This window comes from Vulpes lagopus, chromosome 1 (assembly GCF_018345385.1).
Source record: "Vulpes lagopus strain Blue_001 chromosome 1, ASM1834538v1, whole genome shotgun sequence".
Lineage (NCBI taxonomy): Eukaryota > Metazoa > Chordata > Mammalia > Carnivora > Canidae > Vulpes > Vulpes lagopus.
Window position 1 is genome coordinate 88213566 of NC_054824.1, and position 14498 is coordinate 88228063.

A 14498-nucleotide genomic window follows, 5' to 3' on the forward strand; every position below is an offset into this window, starting at 1 on the left:
GGATTTTTTTCTCTAAGCTTATGGATTAAAAATGGCAACTAGTAAACAAGATATCCTTATTTGCATAAGTAAGAATGTGAGTTTTCACTGCCAGGAAAATTTTGTTTGTTGGATTTTGGAGTGCCTTCCTAGATTTCACAATTTCTAAGGCTATTTCATGGTAAGAATGGTAAAGAGATATCTGAGGATAAATGAAGTTTTCAAGTGGGGAAGGACAGAAGATACGAAGAATTGCAATAGTTCATTTCATTATGAAATCTACTAATAGTTCATTTCATTATGAAATCTACTAAAAAGACCAAGAATATACTTGTGTAAATTATAAAGCAGTTTCATGCAAGACCTTTCAGTTTTCTAGTTTCCGGGGCAGAAAATACTTTGGGTTGCCTCTACATTACCATAAAGATATGATGCATGGAATGAACAGGATTTCTTTTTTATTCTGGGCACATGTAATATTGGAGTAACAATTTAAGTAAAGCAAACAAAAAGCTCAAAAATTCCGATTAAGTAGATAATTTCTTTTCACTGTGTGCGTTTGGGTGTATTTTTTTCTTTGTCTTTGCCCATATGTACACATACTCTTTCAATTATTCAAGGAATATTTGCTGAGCACCTACTGTATGCCTGCCACTGCTACAGACATTATGATACTACAGTTGACAAGACAGGAAAAGGTTTAGGTACCTGTTCTTGTGTATCTTACATTTCAGTATAATTTCAGCAAAAAATCAAATCAATAAAATAAAGGAAATCATCAGACACCAAGTAGTTTGCTGAGAATGAAAATATAGGTTAATTTATATATAACCATAGCATAAATTTAAGTTGGAGTTCAGATTTGTCCTATAATATTGTCCAATAATCTTTTACTTTTTAAAGATTTTATTTATGTTTATGTATTTATTTATTTAAGAAAGAGAGAGAGAGAGAGAGGAGGAGGAGCAGAGGGAGAGTGACAAGCAGACTCCACACTGATTATGGAGCCCAACACAGGATGGAATCTCACAACCCTGAGATCACAACCTGAGCCAAAACCAAGAGTTGGATACTTACCTGACTGTCCCCCTCTAATGATCTTTTATCACCATTGCTACATAATTTCCCCCAATAACCAACAGATATTGATTCATTTATCTATTCAACAATATTTTTGAGCACCAGCTGTATGCCAGGCATTACTTTAGGCACTGGGGATGCAGGTAAGCAACAACAAAAAAGATTGAATTTAACTTGTATTATACTATCAAGAATAAAGAATGACAAACTTGTGTAGGTAAAGGAGAATCCAGCATAGTTCATTACAAATTCAATTTTATGTTAACACCATATAGGATAAATGCTAGTCTATTAAGTATGGACTTTCATCCCCAGTCTAACTAATATTTTTATTTTCAATTTATATCTGATTGGTTAAAATTTTTCCAGCCAGTACCCTTGTCTCTACAATAAGGTGTACTGGCTAGGTTAGTACATTATGGCTATTGTTTGGATTGGCTTCATAATATTGCACTGAATTATTATATCATCCTATTTCACATTCTCTTATTATTGGATATATTTTTCCTTAACACCCTCCCACCCCCACTCATACACACAGATTGTTGGACTACTATAAATAACATCATGTCTTCTCCCTGCCTCATCCTTTGTATGCCTCTTCCAAAGCAAATGCTGTTTTGAATGTTGTGTCTGTTATTCACTTGCTTATATAATTTTAAAGTTTTTATCACATATTATGCCTAAGCCATATGGTGTTTGGTTGTACTTACTTTAATATTTTATATTAAAATATCATTCCGGGGTGCCTGGGTGGCTCAGTCAGTTGGGTGTCTGGCTCAGGTCATGAATCTCAGGATTGTGACATCAAGTCCCATGTTGAACTCCTTTCTTAGCACAGAGCGTGCTTAAGACTCTCTCTCCTTTTCCCTCTGCCCCTCCCCCTGTTGCACTCTCTCTCTAAATAAATAAAATCTTAAGATATATATATATATATATATATATATATATATATATATATATATCATTCCATATATTGTCACCTGGCACTTACTTTTCTGACTCAACACAATGTTACTAAGATTCATTCATGCTGTCACTCACTCATTTTTCATTGCTCTATAATATTTTATTATATGACTATGCAATAATTTATTTATTTTCTTGACGATGGTTATTTAGGTTATTTATAGTTTTTGCTATTATGAATAGTGTCTTCCCCTGACGTTTGTGTCCATATTTCCTGGATACATGTACTAGCATGTGTGTAGGGGGCTGGAGTATATATCTAGGAGTGGAGCTGTTGGGTTGTAGAGTATGAAAATATTTGGCTTTAAAACACCACGTCAGAATGGTGGAAAGTGATGGTACCAACTTATACTTTCACCAGCAGCATATAAAAAATTATATTAATCTACATTCTAGCTAACACTTGAGAATTTCAGACTTGTTAATTGATTGATTATGTGAAATAGTTATCTGATTCTTGTCTTTGTTTGCATTTCCTGATCACTAGAGAAGCTAAGCATCTCTGGGTGTTTTCTATATCGTTTGTGATGTGCCTCTCTGCTCATTTTCTAATGCTTTTGTATTTTTAAAAATTGATTTGTGACCATTCTTTACATATTCTTGATATGAAGTCTTGATCTTTTGTCAATTACATATTTCTGATCATTTTTCAAACACATATGTGGCAAATATCTTCTACTACACTATAGCTTGCCTTTTTTTTTGCTTTTGCTAAATTGTCTTTTGATGAAAAGAATTTGCTTGACTTTATAGTATTCTGTTTCCATCATTTTTTTTAAAGATTTTATTTATTTATTCATGAGAGACACAGAGAGAGAGAGAGAGAGGCAGAGACACAAGCAGAGGGAGAAGCAGGCTCCATGCAGCAGGGAGCCTGGTGCAGGACTCGATCCCAGGACTCCAGGATCATGCCCTGGGCTGAAGCCAGGCACTAAACTGCTGCGCCGCCCAGGGATCCCTGTTTCCATCATTTTTATGGTTAGTACTTTATGTCTCTTTGAGCCCTTCCTAACCCCAAAGTCAAAGGGAAATTCACCTTTATTTTATTACATGCTTTAACGTTTTGCTTTCGACATAAAGCTCTCATACTCTATGAAGCCTACTTTTATGTAATGTACGTGGCAGGCATACATTATAATACTTTTTTTATTATAAATAATCAGGGTTTGCAGATCCATTTGCCGATTGCCGCTTCTTTTCACAGGAATTTGCCATGCCACCTCTGGCTTGTCTAGGTTACACTTATTTGAGGACCTCTGGGTGTGCTCTCTCATCTGATGCTCCCCTTTTCACTTCTCATAGATGGGCACTGAATTCACAGGTGTCCGTTATATTATTAACATATTTGTTAAAAAATATGTTAAACTAAATTATAGAAAGTCATATACAGACTAGTGGTCAAAGTGTGTCGTGAATTAAGGCTTATGATTAGTCCAGATCTGTGAAGCTGAGGTCCACAAAAGAGAAGGTAAATAACGAATGCAACGAAGAGCAATATTATACATGTTCCTTTTTACTCTTTGATTTATTTCCTAAGGACATGTTCCCAGCAGTGAAATGCCTGAGCCATGGGGTATGAAAGACTCTAAGAGGCTTTCAATGTACAACTTAAATGCTTTCCTAAAAGAGACACACACACTTACTCTTTGTAGCCAAGGGCCTAGTAGTAAACCCAGAGTTCTGCACTCATGGCATCTGGGGTCTTTGCTTGGGCCACATCCCTTGCCACTTCCCTACTGTGCAGATCTTGGGCTTTTACCACTGAGAGGCAGTATACTTCCTCTTCAGATCCTGTTGATACCTGCTAATGCAGCATCAGCACACGCTGCTGCTAGGTGGCCAGAGTAAGTGGCCAAACCATTTCTGTGCCTCACACTGGGCTCCCTCTTCTCACTGCTTTTAGTGATATGTGTATTTTGGCTGGTTCATTCTTTCCTCAGACATGCTCATAGCTGGCTCTTTGATCTCTGTGAGTTATGTCTTTACTAAGATGTCACCTTTCTCAGGAAGGCCTTATGAATCCACCTTGTTTGAAATAGCAGCCCACCCTCCCACCGGATCCTCAAGGTCTCCCTTCACTGCTTCCTTTATTCCCTAATCACTCATCACCATTCGCCTGTCTCTCTTCCACTGGAATTTGCAACTTAGATCTGTTTTGTTCACAGATGTATCCCCAGCAACTAAAACAATGCATTAAAGACAATGTTTTCTAAGTATTTGTTAATATGATTATGAGCAGAGCACGTTGTAGTTGTTCATTATAGGTGCTGGATGAATTAATGAGGCCCAGAAGACCCCAAGGGACTCACAGTTACACGTACAGTTTGTGGTATCTTTCCCATTAGAGGTCCAGGAGTAGTTGAAGCCTTGGGTAGTCACACTGGAATCGCTGGCTGAAAGACAAAATTCTCAGAATCCAACCTTTTTCTACAGCTGTAATTTAACTTTACTTTGATGTGCTGAATTTTTAATCTATGTGACTTTGGGGAAATCTGAAATTGAAAATATGCTTTCCTACACAGGAACACAGCTGGCATATTAAACACAAGCTCTGTAGTTTATGTTTAATGCCAACTTGTTACTGATTTTCTTTCTTTTTCTGTTCTTGTCATCAACTCCGATCACTGGGAGTACTGTCAAGACTACTTTAATGTTATCTTAAAATTCCACAAGAAATGAGAAATGCAGTATAATAATTCATCACCCCATATTTTAAAGATTACAGTGATTGTCATATCAATTTATAGCCACCATTTAGATTACAATTCGCCACAGAGCAATTCAAAAGCAAAATATCAATATCAAATGAAAAATACAGCCTCTTGCCCAAACCTCAACATTGTCACAGCTGTACTAAAACTTGTGTTTTGTCTCTTTCCAGTCCCCTAAGGAAAGCCTTCCTATACTCACTCTGCGGGGCGGTATTTGGAGTCGAGGCACCCACATCTTCAAGGGCTGTGGAAGTTACAGCTGGATATCCTATTTTGAAAACAAAATTCCCAAGTTGTTATAAGTGTTTACATTCCCATGTTTAATATGCTGCTGTAACTAATGAGGGTGGTGTGCAGAGCTTGGAATATTAGAGAAGGAAAGTGAATACAGTCTAATGACTTCCTTTATAAACTATGAACCTGAGTCCAATGGGCATACACTTGTGGCTGCATATCCAATATTCAATATCATTTATATTAACTCAGTTCTCCTAACTCCCAGTGTATTATGTTCACACTTTCAAAACATGTTGTTTTAGTGTCTATTGTGTGCCAGACTCCAATCTACATGCAACAATGAAGACAAGGTTCTTGCCCTCATGGAATTTACCTTGGTAGTGAGTTTTCACAATTGTACATAATATTTTCTTTCTTTTTTTAAAAAAAGGATTTTATTTATTTATTCATGAGACACACACACACACACACACACACACACACACACTAACAGAGGCATAGACACAGGCAGAGAGAGAAGCAGGCTCCCCACAAGGAGCCCGATGTGGGACTCAATTCTGGACCCTGGGATCACACCCTGAGCCAAAGGCAGGCACTCAACTGCTGAGCCACCCAGGCATCCCTGTACATAATATTTTCATATGCTCAATATGATTATTTACCTACTTCAGTTCTTAGCTTTCAAAATCATCCCCATCTTTATAGTCCATCATTTCCTATTCTTCCCCTCTCTCTATTCCTCCCAAAATGAAAGACTAATTCATATTCAATTGAAAATACCTCCAGGGATGAAGCAAGGTAAATTAAAAAAGAAAAATACCCAATCATAGTCCATTGAAAACATGGTTCTATCTCTTGGGAAAATAAATATATTTAAGGTCGCTTATATAAATACTCAATTCAAGAAGATAACAGAGTAGACAGAAAGGGAAACTAAAGCCAAGGAAAATATAGTTAGAGAAAGTATGTTGATCCTTGTTGAAACCTGGGTGGGGATATTATACAAAATTCATTTCTTGATGTCATATACTCTTAATTGATGTGGGTCCCACATTTAGTCAGAACTTTCTAGTAATGATGCTAAGAAATAAAGAGTATATGTTATGCCATTAATGGCTATCATAGGATAAAAATAGTCAATTTCAAGAGAAACACAGCTATTCTTTTTATTGTAATTAAAAACAAATTTCTCCTTATTTATTTATTTATTTATTTATTTTATTCATGCGAGACACAGAATGAGGCAGAGAGAGCGAAGCAGGCTCCCTTAAGGGAGCCTGATGCAGGACTCGATCTCAGGAGCCTGGGATCACAACCTGACACTCAACCACTGACCTCACCCAGACATCCCTCTCCCTAGTCTTTTAAAAAAGAAGACTGTATACTGTGTCTAATATTCTTAACAATGTCCTTTTAGTATGACAATCAGTATACTCATTCACCTGTAAGCTTGAGTTAGTAATGAATGGCATCCCACCTTCCCAGGCACCTCAGTTCTGGGAAATGACATGCTTAAATAAAAAAGTAGATAATCAAATCTCTGAAAAAAAATAAGTAGGATACATAAATAAATTGGCATCATGATTTATGTATCTGAAAGTGATTTACAGAAATGATCAATAACAATCATTTTGCAATGCAGGCTGCTAGTGGACACCAAAGACACACTGTACCCCAACTTCAGGAATATAGTCAGTTATGGAGAGATGCATTAGAGGCTGCCTCAGATGGTGCCATATAAGGAACCAAAATGGGCAACCAGCATCAGGATGGCAGATAAAATGTCTTAAATACTGAATATGCACAGCTTCATTTATCCAACAAATACTTATTGAGAGCTCAGTGTGTATGAGAATTGGGAATGAAGTGAAGAGAGAAATATGGCTCTTGCTCCCACAATTTAGTGAGAACAAAGGTCAGTGTGGTAGACTAACAGATGGTCACCAAACCCCTTCTTCTCTCTGGTACAGGTGAACTATATCTCAGAGCCTCCTATGGGGTTGGTTAGGTGTGGCTGTGTACTAAGTCTTAGCCAATGGAACATGAGTGGGAGTGATGGTTGTCATTTTAAGACCTGATGTATAAAATCTTCCATGTAATAAGCATCATGATCTTCTCTCATGTGTTATCAGATATTATGATGCAGGGGGACTTAGAGGTCACAACCTAAAGGCGATAGATAGACCTGCTGGAAGCCTGGGTTCTTAAATGATGTATGGAACAGGACACCCAGCCACTGAATCACAGAGTGAATTTGAATTTTATTTCTTTCATTGAGACGGCTTTGTCTTTATCTGCAGTGATTCCTTCAATAACTTATTTTGTTTATTTATTTTTCAAGTTTTAATTTAATTTCTAGTTAACATATAGTGTAATATTGGTTTCAGGAGTACAATTTATAGTGATTCATGACTTACATACAACACCCTGTGCTCAACACAAGTGCCTCCTTTAATCCCCGGCACCCATTTAGCCCATCCCCAACCCACATCCTTCCAGCAACCCTCAGTTGGTTCTCTGTAGTTAAGAGTCTCTTATGGTTTGTTTTCCCCCACCACCTCCTTTTTTCCCCCTTTCCATATATTCATCTGTTTTGTTTCTTAAATACCACATATGAGTGAAATCATATGGTATTTGTCTTTTTCTGACTTATTTATCTTAGCATAATATACTCTAGCTCCAAACATATCCACATCATTGCAAAGTCCACTCTCATCATTGTTATTTAATGTAGTACTGGAAGACTTAGCCTCCGCAATCAGACAACAAAAAGAAATAAAAGGCACCCAAATTGGCAAGGAAGAAGTCAAACATTCACTATGTGCAGACATGATACACTATGTAGAAAACCCAAAAGACTCCACCAAGAAATTGCTAGAACTGATAGGTGAATTTGGCAAAGTCGTAGGATAAAAATTCAATGTACAGAAATCTGTTGCATTTCTATACACCAATAATGAAGCAGCAGTAACTGATTTTAAAGTTTTTATGTTGTTATGTATTTTTAAAGTTATCTCCTATCCTTTTTAAAATAAGGCAAGGCAAAAAATGCATAGAAGGATATAAATGACTAATAAGTAATCTTTGGATACTGAGTGATACTGAGAGATATGTTTTTCCTAATTAATAGAGGAACAAGTGAAAGAGGAAGGGGGAGGGAAGGGGAAAGAGAAGAAAGACTCTATCCAGGTTTTAAATGATTCTCGGAAGAAGAAATGAATGATCCTTTTAGTCTGGGATTCAATTCCTTACATTGGACAACATCAAAAGGGTTCCTTTTCTCTACATCCATCCTCACGAACACTTGTTTCTTGTGTTTTTTATTTTAGCCATTCCAACAGTAGGAGGTGATATCTCATTGTAGTTTTGATTTAAATTCTCCTCATGAGGGATGCCTGGTGGTTCAGCAGTTAAATGTCTGCCTTCAGCTCAGGTCATGATCCCGGGGTCCTGGGATCTAGTATGGCATCGGGCTCCCCGCGGGGAGCCTGCTTCTCCCTCTGCTTGTGTCTCTGCCTCTCTCTCTCTCATGAATAAATAAATAAAATCTTAAAAATATTTCCCTCATGATGAGTGATGTTGAGCTTCTTTTTACATGTCCACTGGCCCTCTATGTCTTCTTTGAAGAAATGTCTGTTCATGTCTTCTGCCCATTTTATAATTGGATCATTTGTTTTTCTGGTACTTATTTGTATCAGTTCTTTATGAATTTTGGATATTAACTATTTGTCAGGTATACCATTTGCAAATATCTTCTCTCATTCAGTAGTTGCCTTTTAGTTTTGTTGACTATTTCCTTTGCTGTGCATTAGCTTTTTATTTTGATTTAGTCTCAATAGTTTATCTTTGCATTTATTTCCCTTGCCTCAGGCTTTTATTTTATTTTTTAAATAAAAAATGTCTATATTTAAGGTGTACAATATGATTTGATATACACATACATGGTGAAATGATTAGTACAGTCAGCTAATTAACATATCCTTCCTGAAATAGTTACCATTAATTTTTTTTGTAGAATGATTGCACTTGAAATCTACTCTTAGCAAATTTCCAATATTCAATACGGTATTATTATAATCATCATGCTGTAAATTAAATCTCCAGATTTAGCAATCCTATTTAACTTCAACTTTATACCCTTCGACCTACATCTCCTCATTTTCCCAGTTCCCCACCCTAGTTAACTACCGTCCTACTCTTTGCTTCCATGTATTTCACTCTTTCAAATTCTACTTGTAAGTGAGATATGCAGGTTTCTTTTTCTGTGTTTGGTTTATTTCACTTAGTATAATGTTGTCTAGGTACATCATATTGTTGCAAATGGGAGAATCTTCTTTTTTTATGGCTGAATTATACACACACGCACGCAGAGGCGCACGCACGCGCAATTTCTTCATCCCTGCATCTGTCAACGTAAGCTTAGGATGTTTCCCATTCTTTTAGAGGTGACTGATTTTCTCTTCTTTTTGTATATACCCAGAATAGAGATTATCGGATCATATAGTAGTTCTATTTTTACTTTTTTGATGAACCTCCAAAACTGTTTTCCATAATGTTTTTCTTATTGTTTTGCATAATGGCTGCATCACCAAGAGTGAGAAGAGTCCTTTCTCTATATCCTCTCCAACACTGTTATCTTTTATTTATTTATTTATTTTTTGGTAACTGCCACCCTACCAGGTGGGAGGTGATATCTCATTGTGGTTATGATTTGCATTCCCTATGGATTAGTGATGTTGAGGATCTTTTCAAGTACTTGATGGCTATTTGCATGTCTCCTTTGGAAAAATGTCTATGCAGGTCCTCTGCCCATTTTTAGAGTTGTTTCTTGTTTTGCTATTGAGGTGAATGAGTTCCTTACATATTTTGGATATTAACCTCTTATCAGATACATGGCTTAAAAATATTTTCTCCCAACGTATAGCTTGTCTTTACATTTTGTTGTTTCCTTTGCTGTGCAGAAGTTTTTTAGTTTGATGTGGTATACCTGTTTGTTTTTGTTTTTGTTGCCTAAGCTTTGGTGTCCTATCTAAAAACTCAATGCCAAGGACAATGTCAAGGAGCTCCCCTGTGTGTTCTTCTAGGATTTCTATAGTTTCAGGTATTACGCTTAAGTTTTTCTCTATTTTGAGGAGATCTTCGTGTATGCTGTAAGATAATTTCATTCTTCTGGATATAGATATCTAGTTTTCCAAACACCATTTATTGAGGAGTCTATCCTTTTCCTTTGTGTATTCTTGCCTCCCCCCACCCTGTTAAAAACTAGTTGACCATATATGGTTGAATTTGTTTCGGGGCTCTCTATTCTGTTCTGTTGGTCTATGCGCCTGTATGTATGCCAGTACGATACCGTTTTGATTACTGCAGCTTTGTAGTATAGTGAGAAGTCAGGAAGTGTGACGCCTCCAACTCTGTTCTCTCTCAAGATTGCTTTGGCTCTGTGGTATCTTTTGTGAATATAAATTTTAGGATTGTTTTTCTATTTCTGTGAACAATGCCATTGGAATTTTGATAGGGACTGCACTAAATCTGTATATCACTTTGAGTAGTATGGGCAATTTAACAGTATTAATTCTCCCAATCCATTAACATCAGATGTCTTTCCATTTGTTTGTGTCTCCTTCAAATTCTTTCCCCAATGTTTTTGGTTTTCAGTGTACAAGTCTTTCACCTCCTCACTTATATTTATTCTTAAGTATTTTAGTCTTTTTGATGCTATTATAAATGGGATTGTTTTCTTGATTTCCTCTTTGGATAGATCATTGTTGGTCTCACCGAAATTCTTTAAAGAATTGATTTTTAATGGATACTATGTAACAGAATTTACAAATGGAGCTCTTTATACCTTCATTTTAGATGAAGTTCCAAAGGCTAAGAAAGATATAGGGCAAGTCATCCTTACTTCTAAAGTAGACTTCTAGACCACCTTTGAAGGGCATATCGAGTGGGTTCCATTAACCCTGGTCCATCATCAACTTCAAGACTATGTAAGGGCAGAGGTGCCCCAGGTGAGGATTTTCTTAAAAAGAGTCATCAGGGTGCTATGAGTCGGGTCTCCTCTAATGGGGGGAAATTTGGGGGGTAAAAGAAGAATCTGCCTCCTTACCTTAGTCCAAATATAGTGTGGTTTCAAGAGAGCCACTCAGAGCTGTTGGCCTATGTATCCTGGAGTCTAGGATGAAGAGGACCAGTGCCTGACTCAAGCTGAGGAGACTACACTGGGAGCCTATGCTTAACTAGTAGTGTTGAATGGGCACAGAGGAGAGAGATTTGGCCATATTGGAGAAGAAGAGTCTTCCCCCAAGTAGGAGGCCAAGGTGCATGTTTTCCAGGACAAAACAGGATGCCATGAAGAGAAATCTCACCCAGGAAGAACATGTAGAGGAGCAAAAAGCTCCTAAGGGCACAGACCACCAGAAGCTCAGGGGCTGTAGCAAGATAAAGATTGGAGGAGAGACATGGCCTGCATCAAGGGTGACAGGCCAGTTACAGATTTCTGAGAAATCTGCCAAAGTGCCTCATGAGGTCAAGATGGCACATTTTTTATTCTCCCCATCTAGAGGGCACTTAGGTCAGGTTATAGTCAGCCTGGCAAGGAAAGTCTTTTATTATCTACCTCTCTCCTCTTTTCCACATGATATGACTCCTAAAGAAAGGTCCAAACCAACAACTAGGAGTGGAGGAGAGGATTGAGCCAGGACATCACAGACATTTCTTCCACTCACTACCCTCCACCCCCAGACATAAAACACATAATCTCACATCCCAGGCTTCTGCAGCTGAAGTACACCCACACGTGGTGGGCAGGAGAAGGCGGGCGGGGGGGAAGGGGGAAGTTCTGGATCAAATTAATTTTTGCAAGTTTTGATATTACATTTGACAAGCCTTTTTTTTTTTTTTTAAATTTATTTATGATAGTCACAGAGAGACAGAGAGGCAGAGACACAGGCAGAGGGAGAAGCAGGCTCCATGCACCGGGAGCCTGACGTGGGATTCGATCCAGGGTCTCCAGGATCGTGCCCCGGGCCAAAGGCAGGCGCCAAACCGCTGTGCCACCCAGGGATCCCTTGACAAGCCTTTTTAATTATTGACATAAGGCCTTTCTTGAATCTGTAAAGGACCAGACAACATTTAATATAGGAAAATCACCAAAAAAGCCTTCAGAGTCTAAGGAGGATTTATTCAGGATAGCTCATTTGGACAGGGAATAATGGGGAAAAGAAAATTCTTTTTTTGCTAATGTACCTAGTTCAGCTTATTTATTCAACTAAACATAAAGTTATTTTGTAAGTTCAGGCTGCAGCTGTCAGAATGATCTGGTTTGTCAAGCTCAATTGTCCAAGACTTTGCCTTATTTCTATGTAAAACTGAACCCGCAGATTAAATTTATTCTTTCAAACAGTATTATTTTTACTTGACCTTCCACCTATTGACATAGTGTCTATCTACATAGCGACCTAGCTTCCTTGGCACATGTGTACATTGTACTCCATCAATTCACTTGCAGCACAAAGAGCCTTTAAACCCACAATGACATTGACTGGAGCCCTGCACTTAAAAGAATATGGGCCTTCAACTACATCTAAACACATCTGTGCCAGCTTCATCAACCCCTGCTGTCAGGATTAGGTGGATATTGACCTTCACACCAGCATGTAGGAAATATATGGTGTGATATCTTGATCTCTGCACAAGGCTGTTTGCTCAGGGGAGGCAGACTGTTTGAGGAACATGTGCTTACTGAATGGCTAAGGCAATGTGTATTGCTGGATTACTGGTCTTGAAAGGGTTTTCGGGAACCGCTGGGGGAAATGACAGTAAGCAGGACAGAGCTCATCACAAGTCTTGCAGTCTGTTTATACTCAGTAATTTATGAAATGAATGGAAGAAGAGGCCATCCAATAGGTTTCTTTCCAGAGATACCTTACTCCAAAGAGGGAAGATTGGATAAACAAATGCTCAAAGTAAACCAGTCATCAAGAAAGCTACCCTTGACCTATGGGTGACAGGTCTGGAAAACAATGAGAAATTTTTTAACAACCTGCAACATGTGCCCCAGGTGAAAAGTGGTTGGGAAGATGCAATGACTGGAATTAAAGGGAGAGCACTGGAGTTTTGTATGGATTCTGTACATATCCCTGGGCAGTGAGATTATAATAATGTTGAGAAGGCAAGGGTGACAAATGGAGGAGGCCTTTTTTTCCAGTTTATTTCTGACTGAGGAAATGTTAACCCCACTTCTGGAGGCTGCAGTTCTCAGAAAACACTAATCCAGAGAAGAGAGAGATTAATATAGGCACAACTGTCATGTTGACTTTTTTCATATCAGCTATACCAGCTTGACACAGGACTGGATTTATTCAGCGTCTAAAGACATTTTTGAGCACTCATCTTGACTGTCAGAGGCAGTAGGACTCAAGCTCTGAAGCTGGTCTGGGTTCCATCTTGGATCTTGCACTTTTTGCATGACTTTGGTTAAGTGATTTAACCTTTATGTGCCTTGGTATCTTCCTCTGTAAAATGAGGATAATGATGGTGCCTGTAGCATTGTGTTGTTGGGGAATTAAATGAGATAATATATTTACCATCTTAAAATGGAGCCAGGTACATCAAAGGCACTCAAATACTAGCAAATTAATATTATTGCTTAATACTATAATTTAATCAAGGGAGCTGGTTAAAAATTTTGATAATTACTAGGGAAAAAACCTGATACAACACTCTTCTAAAAACCTTTTATCCCTCCTATTTAGGCAGACAATGGCGGGGCTTCTGTTGGTAGTCATCTCCATTTCTATATATGCCCCCTCTAGTTCAGACCCTGATCACTTAAAATCACTTGAATTCTGCATCATTTGGTCTTCTTACTCTCTGTTCTTGCTGCTACTGCTTATCATACACATCACCTCTGTTTCACTCATGTTTTCCACGTACTCACAAAGCCACGGTGGCTCTTTGTAGGCATTCTAATCCAGACCAAATCCTTAGCCTGTAACAGGAGCTCACCTTTACAGGGCTCCAATTCACCGCAGCAAGCTGTGGCCCTCCCCACAAGCATTGGCAGCACTCCCTCTGCTCACCTTCTCATGCCCAACACTCATTTGATTTTATTTTTTTACTCAGGAGGATTGCCTGAGGGTCTGTCTCTCATCTCTCTTCCATCTGTGTCTATATATTTCCTTCCAGACCTCTGTGCAGACTTCCTTGGTTCTGGCCTCCTCTGTTACCTAGCACTCATCTACTTCAACAGGCAGGCTTTCTCTAGATCCCCCTCTTACTTTAAAACTCAACATCCCAACCTGTGACTGATCTTCTGATCTGCTTCCCCCATGATTTATATTTGACAATCTTGTCCAACAGCATATCTTCCCGTATAACCCCCAGCCATTCTACATGCTTTCTCATAAATCAGTAGTTTCATTGCATCCCCTGGGCAGCTGTTCCTTCAGTCTGTACTCCTCAAAGTCTGACCCCCACCCATCGAGCACCAAGTGTCCTTACTTGGAGAGTTAGCCAATGGCT

General features: G+C 38.3%; 1 protein-coding gene across 10 annotated transcripts in view; it reads right to left on the bottom strand.

Moving 5' to 3' along the window:
- The window catches only part of CD96 (CD96 molecule), an 86885-nt gene that overhangs the window by 14014 nt on the left and 58373 nt on the right, over window positions 1–14498 (bottom strand). For 5 of the 10 annotated variants that reach the window (XM_041727568.1, XM_041727516.1, XM_041727559.1 and 2 more), the window contains 2 exons: window positions 4939–5007; window positions 4350–4421 (listed from right to left, as the gene is read on the bottom strand). In XM_041727568.1, the coding sequence (XP_041583502.1) occupies window positions 4350–4421; window positions 4939–5007 (141 nt within the window). Of the gene's footprint in view, window positions 1–4337; window positions 4422–4938; window positions 5008–14498 lie in introns of all 10 variants that reach the window. The other 5 variants (XM_041727540.1, XM_041727511.1, XM_041727529.1 and 2 more) reach the window with 1 other exon arrangement.